This window comes from Pteronotus mesoamericanus, unplaced genomic scaffold (assembly GCF_021234165.1).
Source record: "Pteronotus mesoamericanus isolate MK-2021 breed Mesoamerican mustached bat unplaced genomic scaffold, CSHL_Meso_final scaffold_165, whole genome shotgun sequence".
NCBI classification, from domain to species: Eukaryota; Metazoa; Chordata; class Mammalia; order Chiroptera; family Mormoopidae; genus Pteronotus; species Pteronotus mesoamericanus.
Genome location: NW_026555307.1, coordinates 4,631,844 through 4,647,357, shown reverse-complemented (window position 1 = coordinate 4,647,357; position 15,514 = coordinate 4,631,844). Strand labels below are relative to the sequence as shown.

At 60.1% G+C, this 15,514-nt stretch overlaps 1 protein-coding gene across 3 annotated transcripts; it reads right to left on the bottom strand.

Moving 5' to 3' along the window:
- Positions 1-428: 428 nt before the first annotated feature.
- On the bottom strand, positions 429-12,915 carry LRP3 (LDL receptor related protein 3). Of its 3 annotated transcripts, none has more exons than XM_054588838.1 (7): positions 12,843-12,915; positions 10,945-10,992; positions 5,031-5,205; positions 3,366-3,580; positions 1,759-2,875; positions 1,321-1,453; positions 429-1,054 (listed from the first exon to the last, which is right to left on the bottom strand). In XM_054588838.1, exons 1-7 carry the CDS (start codon positions 12,913-12,915, stop codon positions 470-472), a joined length of 2,346 nt encoding a protein of 781 aa, XP_054444813.1. In that variant the 3' UTR covers positions 429-469. The 3 variants fall into 3 exon arrangements, with proteins under 3 accessions (XP_054444813.1, XP_054444814.1, XP_054444815.1); XM_054588839.1 differs by having other exon boundaries at positions 5,031-5,169; XM_054588840.1 differs by having other exon boundaries at positions 722-1,073.
- Positions 12,916-15,514: the final 2,599 nt, after the last annotated feature.

Genomic DNA, 15,514 nt, shown 5'->3' with positions numbered 1-15,514 from the left:
GCAGAAGCCTCCTAGCCCAGCTCCTCCAGGGCCCGTTGGGAGGACGGAGGAGCGCTCAGCGCCAAGAGCGCCCACCATGAACTAGATCCAATGTGACTATGGCCATGTTGAGAGTAGGCACAGCTCCGGGTCCCCAGGGTGCATGAAGTGAGAAGCCATGGAACACCCCAGACAGCTTTGCCCTGGCCCTCCTGCTCCTCTGGAAAGGGGCTCCCAGAATGTAGAGGGGGAGGTAGAAGTGAGACCCCAGGTGCCTGGGTGGACCCTGGGGCCCCAAAGAAGGGCCCCTTGCTCTCCTCCCCTGCCGAAGCTCCCATAGCCCCCGGTGGGCGATGCCAATGCAGCAAGCTGGCTGGGCTTCAGAGTGGGCCACACCACAAGAAAGAAGGACTCGGAGGCAGGGTAGAAACGACTGTATATTCCCTGGTTACAAAGCGGGGCTGTGGCAGTCACCAGCGCCTCCAGTGGGTCAGCAGACCAGCAGGGCCTCATCATCACTGGCCTCCAACGTTGGGGAGCAGGGGGGTGGGGGGCTCCTGCAGACACCCAACGGCTCTGGTGGGTGGGGGCCTAGGGTGCTGCTGGCAGTGGGGGCTGGGGGGTGAAGGTCCTGGGCCGAATGGGCCTCCCGAGGCATGTCCACAGGAGCTGGGCTGTCCACCAGAGAGTCCCTGCAGGCCTTTCTGTCCTTGTCCACTGGCCTGTACTCTGGGTCCCGCAGGCCCGAGGGGGGCAGCACGGAAGGTCCCACCTCTGGTGCATGGCCGTGGGCAGTGGGAGACTCATCACCAGCTGCCCCAGGGCTGCCTGTGTCCGTAAGGGGTTCCGGGGGGTCCAGGGCGGCCCCCCGCGCAGGCTGGAGGAGCCCATCACCCAGCACCGTCTGTGAGGTGCGCGCAGCGGTCAGCAATGGGATCTGTCCCCGCGGTGCCCGCGGCCGGTGAAAGAGTCGATTCCACAGACGACCCAGCCGGCGGCGGGAGGGTCCTCGGCGGGAGGCGTGCCGGCGCATCTGTCGCCGCATGGCCGTGCGAAGGTTCTGTAGCACGGAGGCCTGGAGAGTGGGGCGACAGCTGAGGGGGCAGAGGTCAGCACGACCCCAAGAAACCCAAGGCCCCAAGAGACCAACTTGTCATCACCCCCTATCTGGCCACGGCCCCCGTGTCACCCTCCCTAGGCCTCACGTCCCACCTCCCTCTACCCCTGGAGCAGGTTGGCAGCACACTGTCCAACTTTCCCCTCAGGCTTCCTGTCTCAGCCCCCTCTAAGGGGCAGCCGGGAGCCGGGGACCTGTAGGGTCTCATGCCCTCTGGAGCTCACCTGGGATGCACTGTAGACAGGAAAGTCCTCCACAGGTGGGATGAGGCCCTGTGCAATGAGCTGCCCATAAGACGGGGGTGCCTCCCGCCGCACAAACTCAGCCTCCAGGCGTGTCATCTGGGTCTCAAAGGCCCTGAAAGCAATGGGCGGAAGGGCAGCATAGCAGGGCTGGCCAGGACCCCACTCTTCCCGCCTCACACGGGGCCCCATGCAAGGGCTCACAGCAGGATGTGGAGCCCTGCCATTCCCTCTGGACATTCTGAGATGCCTGGACCCTGGATGCACAAGAGAAGTCCCATGTGGCTAGCCTGAGCCCCAACTTACAAACTCACAGCTGTAGGAACAGTGAGCCCAGAGCCTCTCTCCAGAGAAATGAAGAAACCGAGGCTCCTGGCCTGCGACCGCGGGCACCGCAGCAGTGAGGCATGGCCCACCCACCTGTACTCCTGTGTGCGCAGGGAGTAGAGCTTGAAGGCACAGCCCAAGGCAATGACAAGCAGCAGGCCGCAGACCAGGCTGCCAATGAGGGCGGCGGTGATGACCTTCCGGGGCACGGCCGCCAGGCAGCCATGCTCATCACTGCCGTCCTGGCAGTCCTCCTGGCCATCGCAGCGCCACGTCTCAAAGATGCACAGGTTGGTGCCACAGTGGAAGGTGCCAGGCTGGCAGGAGAAACAGTTTTTCTCATCGGCGCCATCAGGGCAGCTTTTCTGGTTGTTGCAGCGGTCGGCAGACGTGTAGCACAGGCCGCTGCCCCCCTCGCAGGGGTACTGGTTGGGCGGGCAGGCGGGGCAGCCCTGCTCATCTCGGCCGCTGGCACAGTGCCACAAGCCATCACAGCGCTGTGGCTCCGAGTAGCAGCCCTGCTCGCCTGTGTCACGCGTGTCACCCTCAATGCTGCTCCCACACGGCTGTTCCCATGGGAGGCAGTAGCCCTTCACCTGGTAGGTGGCGTTGAAGCCATGGCCAGCGCTGCGGGCGCGAGCATGGTAGGCCACAGTGAGGCGGCCCTGGGCAGCCTCAAGGCTCACAGGCCGGTGGTTGCTGCGATAGGACAGCGTCTGCAGCAGGCGGTCCCCACGCTCACCCAGCCCCTCATACACCTGCACATAGTCATCATAACCCAGCCGCAGCTCCAGCTGCAGCAGCACACGTCGTGGGTCTTGCGTGTCCACCAGCCACGTGCAGTGAAGGTCCGAGGGTCCTCGGGCTGCACCAAACAGGTCTGGGGAGGCAAAGGAGCCATAGAAGCTGCCCAGCCGCCGGCCACATGCCAGGTCAGGGCAGCCAGCCTCATCGGAGCCATCGCCACAGTCCTGCGTGCCGTCACAGCGCCGCTCTACGGGCAGGCAGCGCGTGGAGCGCGCTCCGCTGCAGGGGAAGGTGCCCCCAGGGCACAGGCTGCCAGGTGGCTCAGAGGCAGGTGCTGAGCAGTTGCCCTCGTCAGAGCCATCGCCACACTCATCCACTGCGTTGCACTGCCACGGGCCCGGCAGGCACTTGCCGTTGTCACAGCGGAACTCATCTGCCTGGCAGGACACCTGGCCCAGCTTCCCTGAAGGATAAAAAGCACAGGGGAGGGAAGTCAGGGGAGAACTGAGCCTCCCTCCAGCAATGAGGCCTGAGGCCAGGAGGGAGCAGGGTGGCTCCTGAGGCTCTGCCTCTTTCTGCAGAGCCTAGGAAGAGGCAGGAGACATGGAGAAGAGTTCTGGCCTCTCCACGGCCACTGAAGGGACAAAGACGCCTGGCAGGTCAGGGTGAGCTAAGTCTCTGACATGAGGGTAAAGGACAAGCTGGGGGTCAGGGGGGAGTCCCCACTCGAGCCCAGTCTGTGACATGGGGTCAGTGACCTTGAGGGGCTCTGAGGCACCCTGAGGCAGCAACATGTGCAGCCCTGGTCCCACCGCTGTGCTCGGACTGACAGGGCTCCTTGGGGGAGACCCTGCAGGGAGCAGACAGGTGGAGGGTGCTGCTCTGGCCCCAGGCTCCCAAGCGACGCACTGAGTGCTATGTGGTGCCCTGCGATGCCCTGCTACTGGTGTCACCTCGGATGTATGAGAGACGGAAGCCCTGGGCCTGGCCGGAGCTGGAGGCATCGGAGTGGAAGAAGATCCAGACGTGGTCCCGGGCAGAGATGAACGCAGGTGGGATGGCAGAGCCGCAGAGCCGGAAGGCCTCCTGGTGAGGCGGGGCTGCCGGGCCCAGCATGAGCCAGTCCAGGGAGCACTGATGGGACTCCTCCACATCAAAGTTGCGGAAGCTGCAGGAGGGGAGAGAACCGTAGACCTGGGTCAGGCAGGGCCCACGTGGCCAAGGACCAGCAGGGAACGATCAGGCCTGAACTCAGGACAAGGATGGCCAGCCCACCCCGCCCCCCTCTCCTCTACTGCCAGACATCCACGGGTCTGAGGGCAGCTCCAAGGAGAATCAGGACAACTCTGAAGAGCATCCTTCATGTCAGCCCTCTGCAGCTCTGGGAAGGCCTTGCCAGCACACACATAGCATCTCCACCCCAAAGGCAAAGTGGAGGCCCAGTCAGCAGCCCCATCGTGGACAATTCCCTCCCCTGACACTCTCCCAAGTAGGGAGACCCAAGAGTCCAGATCCCAACCACACTGAGTCTGCTGGGACAGACTCTGCACAAACTCACAGGCCTGTGCACTGTGGGGAAGGGGCATGCCCATGGGGCTGGCCTAGCCTGGGGCTGGGGGACAGCTTGTCACCTAGGAAGCAATATACTAGCCCAGGACCCTCTGACACCTGTGGGATGAGCAGGTGCCAAAGCTTGGAGTCGGTGATGGAGGGTGAAGTCTTTGAAGACAGAGCACCCGAGAGCCATGGCCCTGGGGCCGTGGGGAAGCAGGCGCAGACACTCAGACCCTGGTCGTGCCCATCCCACCCCGTGCCCTGGAGGTATGGAGTAGTAGCTGGGGCCTTCTGGGTACTGGCATTTAGGGGAGTGACCCCCCAGCCAAATATCCCCATGGCCACCCAGGCCAGGGGTTCCAGCCTCAGTTTCACCACCTGGTCACCGCACTCCATTTCCCTCAGCACGTCCCTGCAACTGGAGCACCTGGGCTCCTGCCTGGTCCCCTCTCATGCCGAGACTGCCCTGCGGACCCGGGGAAACCCTGCTCTGGGATCCGTGCCAGCCTTGCCTCAAGCCACCCCTGCAGGACCGAGAAGACACCACTGCCACCTCAGAGAGAAGCGGGCTGTGCCCACCAGCCCCTAGGGCTCCCCCCGGCCTTGCAGGCCTGAGGTGACTGACAGATCCCATGGCCCCTGAGAGAGGCTCAGGACAAGACGAGGCCCTGCTCCACGCAGCCAGCCTCAGAGGCCCGCAGAGACCTGGGGAGCTGGGCACACTCACATGCTCACACATGCTCACAGGCTCTTACACGCTTACAGCTCACATATGGTCATACCTGAACTCTCACACAGGCACTCGCACGTACACACCTGCTCATATATGTGCCCTCTGAACTTGCTCAGACATATGCTCATGCACACATATGTGCTCATACACATTCACACTTGTTCTTTATACCTGCTCAGATGTGGGCTCATAGACATATACAAGCACATGTGTGCTCACACACGTACACTCACACGTCCGCTCCATCACACATATGCACACACACACATATAGCATGTGCAGACCCATACAGAGTCCCTTGGGAATCTATACCTGATGGTGACCCCCATACCTGATGGTGATCATGTCCCCATGGTCGCCCTGGATGTACCAGCTGCAGTTGGTGCCCGGCGGGTAGTTGAGGGGCCAGGCCGGACTATAGATGACGCCACGCCGTTCCGTGTGCTGCTCCAGTTTCCCACTGCAAGCAGCTGTCAGGAGAGGAGGCGGAGAAGTGCTGGCCTCACCTTTGTGGAGGAAGTGGGGGGTGGCAAGGGGGCACTTGAGCCTCCAATGGCCTGAGCACAGGCCTTTCCAAGGTGGGATAAAGGCCAGCCAAGGGTGGGCATGGACAAGGGCAAGGCCACTACTGGAGACTTCACAGAAGCGGTACACATAGCAGGGCAAGGAGCGCCCACAACTTCATCCTGTTCACAAGAGCCTAGGTCCCTGGTGGGGCTGGCGGGCTGGGAGCGAGCCCACCAACGACTCTCCTTGGCACCTCTGAGGTGCAGCCTCTTGGCCTTGGGGCCTCAGTTCAGTTAAGAATTCTGCACCTTAGGCCTGCCTGTCTTCCCCAGGGCTTGACAAATACAAACCTCATCCAGAGAGGGGAGGAGCTTTGCTCACACAGATTTGAGTACCTACTATGTGCCAAACACAGTGAACGGCATGCTGAGGAAGACAGGCAAACAGCCTGCTCGGTGGAACTCGCAGGTTGCGGGGGGGGGGGGGGGGGGGGGAGGTGTGCAGGGAGTGCAGGGGCGTGTGGGTCAGGCTGACTTTATGCAGATCCCCTGAGTGCAGTGAAGATAATAACACAGGACTGAAGGCAGGGGCCAAGGTCTACATGGGGCTGGAAACGCAGGCCGGGTCTGATTACACTTTCTACGGAATTTTACCCCGAGCGCAGGGGGAAGCCACTGGAGGCAGATTTTGTAACCAGATGAGGAAACTGAGGCCCAGAGAGGATAAATGACCAGCCCATAGCCACACAGGCAGTAAGTGGCAGTCAGAATCCACCCTGTTCCTCTGGCGCTCAGCTTTCACTGCCTGGCCTGCACCAACACATTTACGATGTGTCACCCGCACGCTGCATTAGGCAGCAGCGGTGCAGAGTGGCACACTTGCCAGCATGAGTGAGGGACCACCACGCCCAGCCCCGCAGGTTCACTGAACCCACCTCATGACGCATGCCCTCTGCTTCCCAGCTGCAGGTGCAAAGCCCGCCCTGGCGTGCCCTGGCCTCCCCAGCACCACACAAGGCCCTGGGCTTGGCTGCCCCGACCCCTCAGTGCCCCTCCAACCCTTCACCACACGGCTTCATCGACTCCTCCCAGCAGCCTGTGGGAAGGCAGGGCCCACTATACAGACAGAAAGCCTCAGGCTCAAAGGGACAAATGATGGCCTGATCCAGTGACATCACCTCCGCACCTTCCCACTGCCTGGCACCTTCCGCTACTGCCCCGGAAGCAGGGGTCTCTCTGCTGGCTCTCAAGAAGACTCTTCTTTCGGGGCCCCAAACAACATGCCTGCAACTAACGGGCATGAAAGCCCTCCAGCCACCTCTTGTGCTCTTAGGACAAGGACAAAATTCATCACTGTGGCACCAGCCCCTCACCTCTTCTGCCTCATCTCCTCCTGTAACCCATCTTTCCACTCACACCTCCTGTGGTACCTCCCATCGGAGGGAGACTTTGTCTTGCAGCCGTTGGCAGGATGCTCTCCCCGCCCCTGTTAGCCCATCCACTCCCATGGACTTCAGCCCTGTGGCCCCTTCTCCAGGGGACCTTCCCCTTGCATCTACTAAGGTTCCAATGTCCCCACTCCACTTCTCTTCCCTCCCATCCCCCTGCCAGAACCCACCGTAGCAGCAATTTCCCTTTGAGCTGTGCTGGCTCTGGCTCATCACTGTATCCCCAGGATCCCACACAGGTCCTGACACATGGTAGGTGCTCAATAAATATGGTTCAATGAGTGAATCCGTCAGTCCAAGTAACTGCTTAGCATTTAGAGGCACGAAACCCCTTCCACTGGGGTCTGCCATGACCGTGGAGGTCCGGTGGTCCAATACTGTGACTAGCAGGGAGTCCAAACCCCCGATTCAACAGCTCACAAGAAATTCAAAGGACTAGAAGAGAAACACCACCCCCCACCCTAAACCAAGGCTGACCATGCGCAGTTCACCATCAGAGCCCCAAGAGTCCCAGTCACAGAGGCACCAGCCAGGCCTCCCTGCTGGCACTCACTCGGAGCCTGGGAGACCAGATTTCTCACCCAGAAAATGGGAGCGATGTGCTCACAAGAGCAAGGATTAAACAGGGTAGCCTGGCCGTTCCCTCTGACAGGTAAGGCCGCCAGCTTTGTGGACCTCACAGGGACTCTGGCTGCTGGCCTGGGGATGCCCTGGGAGCTGAGGGGTTATGCAAACCAGAAGAGACCTCCTCTGGAAGGGGTGGGGGAGGCTCACAGCGGGGCGGGCCCAGGCTGCCAGAGAGCGTGTCTTCCCCCACGTGGAGTCTCAGAAGCCAGGCTGAGAACCACTGTGTCCTCAGCCCCCAGGACAGGGCCCAGGGCAGAGCAGGGCCCAGTCAATACCTGCTCTGGCCTGGAAGGCTTGTCTAGGCACAGAACACTCATGGAGGCCAGGTTCCTCACCCACACTGGCCAGGACAGCCAGGCCCACACGCCATTCTCTCTCTGGGCAGAATACATCTCCCTCCAGGACTTACATCCAGCCCTCTTCCAGGGGTCAGGAGGCCTGTCCCTCAGACCACTGGCCACGTCAGAAGCAGATGACTGGACAGCTGCCAGCCCAGCTGTACCTCTCAACAAAGCTCCTGACATGCCCCCCGAACAGCCTCACTCTGGAGGGCTGCCCAGGGCTGCCCTAGAACTTTCCACAGCCAGGGCAGCAAGGTCGCTCAGCTACTGTTTGCTCTACTCCAAAGGGGGCCGCAGGGACCGCGGTTTCTGCTGTCAGCCCGACCCACACAGAGTGAATGTGGGGCAGGAAGGAGGCTGTTGTCGGCACAGAGAGCTGGGAGCTCTGGTCAGGGCCTCTTTACTGGACACCTCTTGGCAAAGGGCCTGGAGGGTACCACCAGCTCAAAAGAACCAGCCCCAGGCCTCTCTGTGATAGTAGGCCTCCCCCGCCCAACACACCGCCCGGAATCCAGGCCCAGGCGAGAAAAGGGGGCTTGTGAATCTAGTCCCAGGGCCTCTGCTTGTCCATCAGTAAAACGGGTAAGTACATGCTGCTTCTCTGGGGGTGGTGAGAAGTCTGAGGAAAGTGGCAGTCTCTATGCAGACGTCCATGTGATGGGGTGAGTGGGGTCTATGCCCCATGGGAGGTGAGGGGCATGGCAGGGTGCATGATGATGGGCCATCGGTGAGCACAGCCGGAAGGACTATGTTTGGGGACATACTGATGCAGAATAGAGTCTCAGGGATGTTTGGGAGGCACCCAGAGAGAGGGCTCTCTGAACTTTAACTGGAGGTGTCCTATGTTCAGTTGGGCAGAAAATGCCCTCAGCCCTCACGGGAAAGTGGGCTGCTCAAGTGGGCAAGGGATGACTAAGCATTTTTAGACCAGTGAGCATCTTTCTTTCCTGGTCCAAAGAGTCATCAAATACTCTTGAGAGGGCCTGCGCCTGATGAAGCACAATTTGCAGATCCGGTTTCTAGAGGCGATCAATACTCCAGAAAACCTGCCTGGTGGCACAGACGACAGGGGCCCGGGAGCCCCACCCCAGGAACTCAGGGAAGCTGCCAGGAAAGTGAACAGCCTGAAGACCCTGCCCAAGCCACCCCCAGGTCACAGCGGCCGCATGGCGGAGCCCAGAGTCTGAGGCGTCAGAGGTATTAGTCAGGGCCTGACGACCTGGGCGGCACAGGGTCCGAGGTCCCCAGGCGGCCCAGCCAGGCCCTCGGGAGTGTCTGAGCCGCCTGAGGGCTGGGAAGGGGCAGGGGAACCGCTGTGATCCAGGATCCTCACAGTAGGAGTCACAGGGAAAACCCGGAAAGTGCAAAGTCATGGAACCTTGGGCGGGGGGCCAAGGGGTCCTCAGGTAGCCGGAAGATGTCTCTTAGCAATGCTGAAGGGGTCAGAGCTCGATTCCAGAAAAGCTAGCGCCCAGACCACCACCTGTGACCACATGGACTGTGCACAGCTCAAGACACCGGGGACGCCGTGCACCGGCACCACGACGTGAACAGTGGCCCCTGGAGTTGGGCAGCGAGGACCTTGCTGGGGCCGGAGGCCCTGATAGCTCAGAACAACCAAACACGTGTCCCTGCATGGCTGTCCTCCTCTGCCTGGTTCTGCGGGTGAACCTCATCCCCGAAGCATCGCTCTTCTAAACCTAGGGCCCATGCATGTGGCAGACAAGTCCACCCAGCACACCAGCAGGAGGGCTGGCCCGGGGCTCCCATCTGTAAGACCTGCCACCCCCTTGTGCTCCCTTAGAGCCAGCTGTCCCCTGGAACTTGTGTGGGAGGCTGGCAGTTAGCTGTGGGGGCCAGGACACCAGGCAGGGCTGGGGCGGCTGAGTGCTGAGCAAGGCAGGTCCCTAGGCCACCAGAGTCCGCAGAGGCGGCCAGGTTCCCTGGAGCCGGAGCCAGAACTGGTATGCAAAGAGGACCGGGAAGGAGACTGAGAGGCTGTGTCTGAGAGACAGTCCCGTGAGAGCAGCTTCTGTGGATCCTGGGCCTCCCCATTCCAGTGACCTTGGCTAGCAGACGCGCCACTCCTTGAGACAACCTCAGTGAGTTTCTGCTACAAGCTGGGCCTTGAGCAGAACTGCAAGTCCCAGGCACTTCCTGCCCACCCCCACCCCCACCCCCACCCCGCATGCAGCACAGCAAACAGCAAACAAATCAGCAGCGCCTCCTGGACTGGGGACTGCACACTCTCCCAGCTTCTTGAGACCATTCTTAGATGTCTCGTGGTGGCACGAAGGGCCATCAGGACCGGGACTTATGTATTTGCCAACCCCTGGCAGCTTCCTCAGCAAAGAGCAAATGCCTCGATGGCCTGGGCCGCCCTTCCTGCTCCTGACAGCCTTCAGTGCGGGAGGTGAGCACAAAGATGCCGCATGGATGGACAGACCCAGTCAGGTGGGCAAGAGGCCGGGGCAGAGCTCTGCGTTTTCTCAGATTCTGTTTGTTGGGCATCCGCCATTCACAGGGCCAAATTATTGGTCAAAGTGGTTACCCTCTCTCCTGCATGCCAGTGTTAGAGCCTGCCTTTTCCCAGCCTAGCTGATCCTAGGCTGAGCCCCCGATGCACCTACTTATCTAACTCACACACCAAGCCAGTATTTCCCCTGCCCTCGGCTCTCCGAGGGCCAGGATTACTCAACCTAGCCGATTCTAAACTGTGTCTCTTGTCCTGCCTTGACTTACCCACAGAAGCTCCAACGGATGCTCAGGCCCAGGCCACCCCTGCATCAAACCTGATCAAACCTATGGCCCTGCATGGTGTGGCCAGTGTCCCTTCCTCTCAAGACACATAAGAAACAACTTCTGTCAATGGCATTGACCTCCCCGTGTCATCACTCAGTCACACCTTTATATATTAAATCTCAGATATAATTTAAAAACAGGTGGGCATCTCGTGGTGGCTCATGGCCCTTGGGAACCCCACAGCCAACAGGAAGTACAATCTGTCCATTTTACCAGGCCCATGACAGTTTGCTAGCGGTATTAAGCCACCATGTGTCAACACCTTTGCTGGGCACCTTGCCTCATTTGTTCATTCAACCCCAATAACGGGCTTTGAAGGAGGTTCTATTATTGCACCCATTTTACAGAAGAGGAAACTGAGATTCAAGGAAGTTTAAGCTTTCCCAAGGCCAAACAGATCCTCTGGGATGCAGAAAAGATGCACCTCAGGCGTGGAAGCAGGACCCTGAAGGCCTGTCCTCAGAGATCACTAAACCAGAAGGCGAGGAAGAAGGGAGGAAGGGGAGAAGCATAGTACTCACCTAAAGCAGGAACTGCGCTGCTGAACCGGCCAGTGAGAACGATGTTCACTGTGGGAAACACAAAGACGGTCCAGTGGCGGGGGCGGGAGGGGGAACACTTTTGGGACCCAGGCACCTGACCTGGGCCGCAGCAGCAGCCCTTTCAGGGGCACAAGACAACGCAGCCCGAACTCAAGGCTAGTTCTCGTCCTCTCACAGGGCAAAGCCCAGAGCCCTGGCGCAGGGACCCCTGCTCCCAGCCCGGACCTGCGGGGACCCCAGAGGGTCTCAGACCCACCTGCACACCTACAGCCAAAGAGAGCAGTGTGCAAGCCTGGCTGCGCCAGACCACTCCTGCCACTGCCCACACCTGGGAATGCTGGCTCGCGTGGGAGGGGGTGTTTTGGACTCCTGTCCAGCTTGGGAAGTTCAGGCCTCCACCACCCATCAGAAGAGGCCCTGGCCCAGCCTGGGCAGAGGCTGTCTGTCAAGGGGGTTCCTGCCACCTTGGAGGGCTGCCTCTCTCTGAGGGGCCTTGCCAGCCGCCTCATTCACTAGCAGCCAGGGAGGGAGAGAAGCAGTTCTCATTACCCCATGTTATAGGGGCGCACGGCCTGCAGAGTTCTCACTGGGCCATGCCAACCTTGAGAAGGGAAGCAAAGAACTCTCCTGCCACCCACCCCCTCAAATACCCACCTCCTGGGTTTGCCCTTTGCTCTCATGTACGGCTTTCCTGCAGGGGAACCAGGAGGAGCATATGGGCAAACTGGACTTCCTGGGGGTTCAGGGTGCCCCTCCCCCCAACATCAAGTGAACCAACATCAAGTGAAGGCAGAGGGCATCACTGGAGCAGTCAGCCTCGACTGCTGAGGATGCAGGGACAACTGCCCCGTCTCAGAACACCCAGGCTCTGGGTGAGCTGGGCCTTGGGAAGCCAAAGGGCCTGTCCCCCTGCCCAGCTCACCAGGAAGCCCCAGCATCAGAGAGTCCAGAGCATATGACCACCAGGTTGGGGAGTGAGCACTTTGGGGGTCACAGCTCTTACTGAGACCAGCTCACATCACCCAACAGAGGCAGGTGCCTTCCCTGCTAGACTTTGAGCTCCCTGATTCTTGGAGGGACAGGGGACCATGCAGCTTAAAACCTTCAGGTTTCTTTTTTTTTTTACTTTGTCATTTCAGTGGCTTCAGGAAACCTATGGAGTTATAGTGCCTTCCTCAATAAAGCCACAGTGTCCAGGACTGACCCCAGGCTCAGATAATGGCCTCTCTCCTTTATCACGGTAAATAAAGGAGCCATGTGCATTGAGGATTTAACTCTTTCCTTCTTTCCCCCACACAGGGCCCTGGCAAGGTGAACAGAAAAACTCCTGGGTAGGATAGAAGCCCTCCTGCGCAGGTGCCTGGCCCTTCCCAGACACACCGCTCTGGGCTGACCAGGCTAGCCTCTGGGTCTGAGAAAACGGAAGAGGAAGACGAGAGCATTCTCGAAGTTGCCTCCTGCCTAGCGTCCTGAGTCCAGGCTCCAGCTAGCACCCGCCCCCACCCCGAGTCCAGGCGGAAGACAGAGACTTCTTCAGGAGGCAGCCAGCCTCGCCTTTGTCCGCAGCTCCGGAGGCCCCGACCGCCACCTCCGCCAGGCTAAGCGCAGCGGGGCCGTAGCAAAGCCGCTGCCTGCCCACCCAGCCGCCTGCACACTCGGTCCGCCCGGCGCACGATTTCGAGTCGGGCGGGAGCCGGGTCTCCGCGACCGGAGTCGTCCGCCCAGGCCTACGACCCCAGCAGACCGGGAGCTCTCGCAGTGCCGGCTCCGGAAGCCCCGGCCAAAGACAGGAGGGCCGGGCGGTGGGTCCCGTCAGGGCTCGGCGCGGGTCTGCGAGCCGGGGGCCCAGACTCCCCGGGCCTGCGAGGCCCACTCACCCAAGCAGACGACGGCCAGCTGCGCCCGGGCGCCCGGCGCCCCCTCCGGCCCCGCGGCCGCCCGCTGCTCCATGCCGGGCCGCCCGGCCGCGGGCGCCGCCTCCTGCCCCCCGGGTCCCGCTACGGCTCCGGCTCCGGCTCCGGCTCCGGCTCGGGCTCGGGCTCGGGCTCTGGCTTTGACTTCCGCAGAGGCTGCGGGCCAGGTGCAGGTGGCGGCTCAGGCGGCGTGTTTGTGAGGCAGCGGTGGAGGCCCGCAGCGCGCGGGGCCACATCGGCCACGGCGTCACGGGCCCCGCGGGGGCTCAGCGGCGGCCGCCAGGGTGGACCCGCGCCCGCCGCTGCCCCCGCGCCCCGGGCGCCCCGCCGCTGCCGGCCTGTGCCCGGGGGCCCCCGGAGCGCCCATGCCCCGCGCCGTGCCCCCGGGCCGCCCTGCGCTGCGCCCAGCCTGCCCGGCTGGTGCCGCCGGTGGTGGGTCCGTGGGTCTGCGGGTCCTCCCGCCCGGCCCCTAGCCCGCCCGGAGCTCGGAGGCCGCGCCGCGCCAGCCACGTGACGCGCCCGCCGAGCCGCAGTGGCGCTGGCAGGGCGGGAGGAGGCGCCTCGGGTGCTGGACAGCTCCGTGCCCCCCCACCACCCGCCCGCTCAGTCCTGTCCGTGCCCGCTGGCCCCTGAGCCCGATGCTCAAGGTTGGCCTTGTGCCCAGGGCCCGGGGCAGTGATAGCCTGGCCTCATGCTCTCCGGAGCCCGGCTGGGCAGGGCAACGCAGGGGAGAGAGAGCTGGTAGAAGGCGGCAGCTAGAGAAAAGAGCTACGCAGGGCTGCTTGGGGACCTGCCCCTCCAACCTGACCCTCTGGTTTGCTACAGCCCAAAGAGCCGTGTCATGTCCCTGACATGAATCCTCTGTGCACAGCAAAGCCTGTGCCACTAATTTCGCCTCAGCACACCCAGTCATCCTGACTGGCACTGGGAAATGAAGAGGAGGCCTGCTTTTCAGGATTAGAGACACTATCTGAGAAAGCAGTCGACAGAGGGGCTGGGCTCAGAAGAGGCAGAAACATGAAGAGACAGAAAGAAGGGTTGAGGAGGCCATTTACAGTCAAGCAGGGTCAGCCCTCCTTCCTTGAGACATGTGAAATCAGAGGTCCCCAAAGCACCGAGGCCTGGTATGGCCTGCCCCACCCACGGCTGAGGCTCAGGACCCCTCTGCACCCCTCTCCCCCACCTTTCATCATAGCCTGTTAAGAGAGAAGGTAGGTGTTATATATTAGTAAAAGTTGTAGAGAGAGTAACTAACTCACTTTCACTGTGTAGGCCAAGTGGATTTTAATTTGAAAACTTAGGGGGGAAAAACACCTTTTAGTTTTTCTGGTTTTTCTTCTCTCTCTTGTAATTCCTTTGGTGACTTTTTCCAAAACAGACTTCTTGGGAGATGCATTAAAGGATTTAAGAATCAAATAACAAGATAAACAATTCATTTATGGTAAAGAGCACTGGCCTGCAGTAATTTGGTTTCAGCATTTCCTCAGACTGCTCACTGCCCATATTATGGGCATTTATGCACGGCAAAATGTTTGACTGAAGTAGGGGTGCTGTAGCTTTGTTTTCGCTTCAATGTACATGATAGGTTATGTAAGCAGTCCAGGTTTGAGACCAATGGCAGGAGAGTCCTATTAAGAGCCTGAGGCAAAAGGAAAAATGTGAGCCCCTATATACACTCATCAAAATATCTTCCCATATTTTGAACCAAATGGAAAAGGTTAATAAAAGCTCTACAATCATAAAACGTGACTACACTCAAACTCCAAGTTGCCCAATCTGTTCACACCTCATTGTCAACCCTCACAGAGCCACACCGCAGGGGACTGCGAACCGACGTGGGAACTCTAGAAACAACAGTTTCGGTTGCACAACCGTGTAGGGTCACAAAACAAACAACTACGTCTCTTTACTTAAACACCTGATCATTTGTTCATCGTGGATTTTGGATTTATTTTGACTTTTTAAAACATATTTAATTTTGCCGCTGGTAGTGCTTCGGTGGGTCTTCTGGGCCTCCTGCCTGGCTGGTTTGGCACAGATTTAAACCCTGCTCACCTTGAGACTTGAACTGATACACCGTTTCTAGTTTAGTCCCATGGTGGTCTAGTGCCCTCTAGAGGCTTCTGGAGCACACGGGGGGTTTGCTAGGAGTCCCCAGAGTAGCCCTTGCTCCGTCCTCCCCACCAACCCATTTTACCACTTCTGGAAGAGTTTCTAGCAGCCCAGCTTCTGCTACAGGACGCAGGCTGCAGTCACCTGGTCCTCTGTGCCTCTGAACCTTTTTAACCAACATCCTGTGTTGGCATGAACTATACCAAAGCAGTTTCTGTCCCACCCAACCCATAGTCTTCCAACTAGTAGGGAATTTATAGTGAAAGAGAGTGATGCAAGTAATAGACCCTGAGAATGCACGGACTGGTTGGGACAGATGCAGGGCAGAGGGGCCCAGGTGGGAATCAGGGTCCTGCTGGTGGGAAACTGCCCTTCCTAGTTAGGAAGAAGCCAAGATGCTGTCATTCGCGTGTGTCCCATGAGAGGTGGACTGCAGGCCATTGAGGCCTTCCTTCTGCAATCTCTCAGGAATGAGGAGTTGAGGGCAAGCAGAAGCGAGAGGCAAAGGGTGCAGAGGTGTCCCA

What these genes read in the sequence shown, in the direction of transcription:
- LRP3 (XM_054588838.1), bottom strand. Translation starts at nt 12,915, where the DNA reads ATGGAGCAGCGGGCGGCCGCGGGGCCGGAGGGGGCGCCGGGCGCCCGG. An exon ending in CAGCGCAGTTCCTGCTTTAG is followed by an intron (nt 5,206 to 10,944) that starts GTGAGTACTATG and finishes TCCTCCACAAAG; the next exon opens with GTGAGGCCAGCACTTCTCCG. An exon ending in CCGTCTCTCATACATCCGAG is followed by an intron (nt 2,876 to 3,365) that starts GTGACACCAGTA and finishes TTTATCCTTCAG; the next exon opens with GGAAGCTGGGCCAGGTGTCC.